This window comes from Paralichthys olivaceus, chromosome 22 (assembly GCF_024713975.1).
Source record: "Paralichthys olivaceus isolate ysfri-2021 chromosome 22, ASM2471397v2, whole genome shotgun sequence".
NCBI classification, from domain to species: Eukaryota; Metazoa; Chordata; class Actinopteri; order Pleuronectiformes; family Paralichthyidae; genus Paralichthys; species Paralichthys olivaceus.
The window spans coordinates 1,995,303-2,002,413 of NC_091114.1; the positions used below are offsets into that span (position 1 = coordinate 1,995,303).

A 7,111-nucleotide genomic window follows, 5' to 3' on the forward strand; every position below is an offset into this window, starting at 1 on the left:
TTCTTTCTTCCATTCTGTGTTATGTGTCATGTCTGGACGCATCGAAACGCTTTTGTTTCTTGTGCTCTTCTTTTGGCAGGTCCTGGTAGAAGCGTACTGGTTTATCCTTGTAGAGAATTTGCTTTTGGGTTCTAGCTGCTCTTACGACCATCTTATCTCTGACACTCAGGAATCTCATTATTATTGCTCTTGGGGGTAAAAATGCATATTTCAATTAAAAAAATATTTGTATAGTCTTCTGAAGCTGAAATCACAGTTTTCAACCATTCAATATCTGATATATATGTAAACAACTTTGAATATTGTCTGTGCATGTAAGTGGTCACTGGCAGATGCAAGTTCTGAAAACAAATGATATAACAATATTAAAGCAGTTCAAACGTTTTTTAATATATATATGGTCAGAAAGGAGAGAAAATAACAAAGAATGGAAGAAAAAAACTTTTTATTGATTTTTCTCGCCTGCTACTTCTACACCACGAAGTTGCTCCAATCCTTTGGCTGGTGGTTGCAGTCAATCGGGTTAAATCTCCTGACTCTTGACTTCCTGGTGTCTGTAAATTGGCTCACAGCACCACCTACTATTGTGGGAGAATCATCAGAATGACAAAAGCGGAAAAATAATGGAATACATGTAAGATTCCATTTTTTTGCACATGCAGGACACATTTTTTTGTACTATGAAATGTGGAAGGCTATCTGTACTGCATTTGTTCGTTAAAGGTCCAGTGTGTAAGATTTAGATGAAAGGGAACTATTGGCAGAAATTTAATGTAGAATAATTCTCATGATGTTTACACTAGTTTGTTTCATCGAAATTGTATGAAGTGTAGTTTTCTTTACCCCAGAAACGGCCCCATGTTTTTTACATTAGTCCAGACTAGACAAACTAAACACCTTTTGAGTTTTTATGACAACTGAAGCTACCACATGTTCTTTATCATGTTTGGAAGCAGAGGGTGAGGTGTGGGGTTTTCAGCTGCAACATGCAATTTCAACACTAGATATCACTAAATTCTACACACTGGGCCTTTAAGTGCCTTTTTTATTTGTGGAACAAAATGCAGTAGTTTGTTAATTGAGTTTTGTATTTGCTGTTTGCACGTGAAAGGTAGGGAATTACTAAAATACGTTTTGTTTGTTAAGTTTTAGCATGAATTTAGTTCCATACAGGCCAGTGTTCGTTTGTATTGACGTCGAGCATAGAGAATACGAGGAGACCTTGAAGGCAGCATAAACCTTGTGGTTGTGTTGACGAGGTGAAGTGAGCTGTGTGTCTGCAGCGTTGATGTTTTTCACTCGTAGATTGAACTTTATTCGCACTATGTACCAGGAGGTTCGATTGCCGGACTGCTCCAGGCAAAGAGATTGAAAGCACGGATGAGCAGACCTGTAGCCGCGCTATGCTACATCAGGAGGAGCAGCAGATGTAGCCCAGCTACGCTGTTAGCATCGTCGTTCCAGTTTGAGAGCATCCGTGGGTCCAACTCGTAGACAACAAACCGCCTGTGGTCACACATAGATCAATGAAATGACTTCAGCCTCCACTAAAGTAAGTTGTTCTTACATATGAACCACGCGGGGGTCGCCTCCTGGTGTGAACGATAACTTAGTTTGTGTACATACACGCTCGAGCTATGCGTTCACACCGAACGCGACCATTTGTGTTTATTCGCGCGTAACGCTCCTACAACGCGAATAAACACAACCGGGGATCATACCTGTTCTCCAGAAGAGGGGGAGGCGACTGGCTAAACCATCGTAGCTGCGTTGTACATGTTGTGGAAGTAGTGGGGGGAGAGCTGACTCGCTAGTTTTAATATTTAAACTGGCGCGATTGACGCTACGTTTTAATGCATCTTTGCATATGTGATCACAACTCGTGCTGCGTTCGTTGTGGACGCACCAAAACCAGTCGATATCAAGTAATGGATTCAGGATCTCTTTACATTGTAATGATATTAACCTTATAATGTGGGTTATGGTTTTGTATATATGACAGCCATTGATACTCTTAAAGGGATAGTTCAGCGAAAAAAATGTTTCTGCTCATAAGTACTCAGCACTATGCAGATGGAGGGACCTCCAGAGCTTCAGGTGAATTTTGACACCTGCAGGGTGAACTGGATCACTGACCATGAGATAGACCATATCACCAAACATCAGTGCTCTAGTGTACCTTCAGCCAAGTTCCAACTTTTATTGGAAAGACACAAATGCCTATGTTGTTCTAATCACAAATATCTGCATCCACCTACTGTTGAATAAGGCAATCTATGTGAGACCTGCTTTATTCCTGTGTGTGTGTGTGTGTGTGTGTGTCTGTGTGTGTGTGTGTGTGTCTGTGTGATAGGTTGGGGAGATCTTCTCTGCAGCTGGGGCTGCTTTCACTAAACTAGGAGAGCTCACCATGCAGCTTCACCCAGTGGCAGACTCCAGTCCTGCAAGGTAAAGCACACATATTATCACTTTTGGGGACAATAGTGTTAATATACTTTCTAGAAGACAAATCCCAACAATTACTTAACTTCTCCACTGACTCCTAAGTCATCTTTTTCCTAGTTAGTGTCACAGCTTTGCTCTCAATTAGACAATGTCTCCCTAATTAACCGGTTTTTAACCTGAAATTTGTCTGAAGAGAGAAACAAACACACATATGAATACATATAATACAGTCAAATGGTGACTGACCATTACTGCAGATGGATTTTGCAGTTTTTGAAAATATGTTTTTCAGCTGTGAGTTCTGTTTAATTTTTTAAAAAAGTTTTTGGGTTAAAAACTGCTAGTCAAACCTCTCAGCCGGTGGGTTCACAGTATCCACACTGGTATTATCTGTAATAGCTGCATGCAAACAGTATTTCTGGAAACTTCCACACCACCCAAGTCAACATCTTGACAATTTTGCCCCTGTTAACCTGCTGTACCGTAAATCAGATAAAGTTACTTTAGTCCCCATCTTCCCTGCAGCGGTCTGACAAAGAGCACAGTGAAGAGGAAGCTGTATGAAGACGGAGCTCTTCCCACTTCCTCTGATGGGCCCAAGAGGGTCATCAAAAAAGCCATAGTTACTGTTTCCATGGCAACACAGGGCTCCCCAGCCATCATCTCTGTGCCAACAGCTCAGGTTGTTGTACCATCAGGAGTACTGGGTCCTCCCTCCAACCAGGCCCCCCTCAAGAAACAAAAGACTGCAGGTGAGTCCAGTGGCACAACAACATGAAAGTATTCCAACCACTTGATCTGATGTAGAGCTGGTTGGAATACTGTTTATGTCCATACTATGAATCAACAAAAATGTTGTATGTGAAATGTATTGATCACCATGCAAAGACAGTATTTCCACAATCACATTCTTTGTATATCTCAAAATGACATGGTTCAACTTTTTCTACTGCTAACTTGTGATATGACTCAAGTTAAAGTCAAATGCAAGATACATTATATACATTGTTCACGAACAGTACAATAATGTGACACCCTGTGTGTGTGTGTGTGTGTGTGTGTGTGTGTGTGTGTGTGTGTGTGTGTGTGTGTGTGTGTGTGTGTGTAGACGTTACCCTCAGTGCTCTGAATGACTCAGATGTCAACAGTGATCTTGTTGACATTGAGGGACTGGGTGAGGCGTCCAACTCCAAAAAACTCAACAACTTTGATCAAGGTGAAGTTTGCGGCTCAGACACACTAATTGTATTTACTTCCATCAAAACACATGGGATATAGAAAGGTGGTCAGGTGCTGAAAGTTTCATCAGTGTATAATCTTGGGGATTTGTGCGATGAGATGATTTCTGATTTCTTATTTGTTATTGTTATGAATGTGGACAGCTATGTGTGAAGGAATGTGTGTATGCATGGATATTTTAGGTGTGGCACATCAAACTTCATTGTAATATTTTTTGCAATAACTATAACGCATTCTTATTATAGCTGCTCAGCAACATTCAGTATTTCACTTTGCCTTCTTTTTGCCAATTAAAGAAGGGCCTGGTACAAAACACATACAAATGTTGTCAGAGGTTTAGATTTAAGTAAAGCGTTTGTATCTGTACAGAAACACAGGTATTATACCTGTGTTTCTATTGTCACTAGAATTGAAAAATGTGAAAGCATACTCTGCCCAGCCCAGTAGGACTGTGTGTCAGGGGCCAATTTTCCATTTGACCATGATGTTGGACAAATGTGTTGCGCCGTTGAATGACAACATGTTAAGTTTAAAACCTCTGTGTGTGTGGAGTTACTGTCATTATGGATTCTCAATTCATTCTGGCGCATGCATCGTTTTTAACTTAATCTTTCTATGAGTTCCAAGATGCAGTGGCACTGTGACACTCAAAATTCTGGACACAGTGTATTTAATTTTCAGGCTCTATGCATGTTAATATTTGCATTAATAACATACATTATAATATTGAATGCATCACAACCTGAAACCAGCAGAGCTTAACAACACACCACTGACGCACACTGTTGTATCATCATTTACACACACACACACACACACACACACACACACACTACAGGCAGGATAGGGAAGTCAGAAATGCACTGAAAATTAGTTTGTTTTGGTCTTTTCATAGTTTTGTTGACTGTGTAAAAGCACAAAATTCAATTCAATTCAATTTTATTTATATAGCGCCAATTCATAATTTACATTATCTCAAGGCACTTTACATTTAAAGGTCAAGACCTTAAAACAATATTAACATAGAGAAACCCAACAGTTCCCACAATGAGCAAGCACAGGCGACTGTGGAGAGGAAAAACTCCCTCATTAACAGGGAGAAACCTCTGGCAGAACCAGGCTCAATGTGGGCGGTCATCTGCCTCGACCGGTTGGGGTGAGGAAAGAAAAGTAAGGGGGGAGGAAAGGAGAGATGGGTGGAAAGCGGGGGAGAGAAGAGAGAGATGAGGTGGAGAGAGAGAGACCAGTAACAATTTGGCACCATCAAAATCAAGGCTAACCATAACAATAACAATGTATAGATCTACAACATGACTAGATATATTAATGAATTGCTGAGTTCTTGTAATAAATGAAGACAATGGTGATGGTGGTCGTTGTGGTCCTGTAGTCCCGGTGCCGGAGTTATCTGAAACGAGATAGAGAGAAGAGCCAGAGGGACTATGGGAGGACAAAGTGACACTTTGACATGATGACATGTTAAAATTAATTAATAAATAAATAAACAGGTGTGGGGGGTGCAGAGAGACAGAGGGAAGTGAAGAAGTGCTCAGTGCATGATGGGAGTTCCCCCAGCAGTCTAAACCTATAGCAGCACAACTAAGGGATGGTTCAGGACTCACCTGATCCAGCCCTAACTATAGGCTTTGTCAAAGAGGAAGGTTTTTAGTTTTACTTTAAATGCTGGGACAGTGTCTGCCTCCCGAACCCAGAGTGGGAGCTGGTTCCACAGGAGAGGAGCCTGATAGCTAAATGTTCTACCTCCTGCTCTACTCTTACAGACTCTTGGAACCACTAGAGAGCCTGTGTTTTGGGAACGAAGTGATCTACTTGGATAATAAGGTGTTATCAGCTCTTTGATATATGAGGGGGCGTGATTGTTGAGGGCTTTAAAAGTGAGGAGCAGGATCTTGAAATCAGCATTTTGGACCAACTGGAGACTTTTAACAGTCTTCATGGAGCATCCTGCTAATAGAGAGTTGCAGTAATCTGATCTAGAGGTTACAAACGCGTGGACTAGTTTTTCAGCATCCTGCTTAGACAGGATGTTTCTAATTTTGTTAATATTGCGCAGATGGAAGAAAGCCGTCCTAGACACTAGTTTAATATGGGGGTCAAATGACATGTCTTGGTCGAACAACACTCCAAGGTTCCTCACAGTGGAGCTGGAAGCCAGACTGACCCCATCCAAAGTGACTATCTGGTCAGACAGTGTTTCTCTGAGATGTTTAGGGCCAATTACAACAACCTCAGTTTTGTCTGAGTTTAAAAGTAGAACATTTTGGGTCATCCACGCCTTGATATCTTTGAGACATTCCTGAAGTTGAACTAGGCGATTAGATTCATCATGCTTCATGGAAATATACAATTGGGTGTCGTCTGCATAGCAGTGGAATTGAAATAACTTCAGTCACTCCTTTCATTGACCTGCTCATGTTTTTTGTCTTCATAGATAACCTCAACCTGGACTCCAGCCTCATCATGAATCCAAGTGATCTTCCTCTGCTCTCCCGTTGACCTCTTACTTCCTCTGACTTTCATGCGTTGATAAACAAAACTATGAAAATAAGTTGTAAAAAAATGGCTGATCCATTGTGCCGATGATGCGGACCACAAACTTTAGAGTACATATAGCATAGTTATGTTGGATTTTTAGATTCTGTGATATCAAGAGAATGCAGCAGAGAAACCCCAGCTTAATTGACAAAGTAAAACACTTGTTTAGTATTTCATGTTCAAGCCAGTTTTAACACATTTTGAAAGTGACTAGTAAGATATTACCATAAGAGGAGTTAGACTTGTAGTCAAGATTTAGCACAACAAAAACATTTTGGAGGAATGTATGGTTTATTTTAGGGAGTTGTCTTCCTTCATCATAACATGAAAGTGTTAGTAGTGAAAAGGACAGTGTCAGATCCTCCACGATGTTATTTTTATTCCAGCCAGGTGAAGTTGCTAATCCTTTTTGAGGCCTTGTACCTGAAGAAAACATCGTCATCATCATCTAGATAAAACATGTTTTTGTGGAGAGTGAACATTTTGTTAGACTGAGATATTAAAGTAGTGGAAAGTCACTGATATATAAGTGTGGAAGCTAGTTTTCTGTAGCATGTATTTAAATGTATTTTGTAAATACAGAACAACAAAATGTCGACTTAGTAGCTTTTTGCAGAACTTTACTTCTTCTGTGTCTGCACATTCCTCCTAAGAACGTGACTATTCGAAACCAGTGGTGACACTTTATTTTATCTGACATGCCAAATAATTTCAGGTAAATTGTCTGTGCTTGGCTCATTTTACCACAGACTCAACCTAAAACTCCGCACTGAAACTTGGGACTTACTCCTACATTTGCAGACTGTCCTGCTAAAACTTGAACAAACATGAGACGGTGTAACAGTTCAGAATCATCCTGTTGTAACCGACT

At 40.5% G+C, this 7,111-nt stretch overlaps 1 protein-coding gene across 1 annotated transcript; it reads left to right on the forward strand.

Annotated features, from left to right (window-relative positions):
• The first annotated feature begins 1,207 nt into the window (after positions 1-1,207).
• zgc:92664 (chromatin complexes subunit BAP18) lies at positions 1,208-6,842 on the forward strand. Its single transcript, XM_020100049.2, has 5 exons — positions 1,208-1,552; positions 2,354-2,448; positions 2,971-3,197; positions 3,554-3,661; positions 6,137-6,842. The coding sequence occupies exons 1-5, from the start codon at positions 1,532-1,534 to the stop codon at positions 6,199-6,201; spliced, it is 516 nt and encodes a 171-aa protein (XP_019955608.1). The 5' UTR covers positions 1,208-1,531; the 3' UTR covers positions 6,202-6,842.
• The last annotated feature ends 269 nt before the right edge of the window (positions 6,843-7,111 follow it).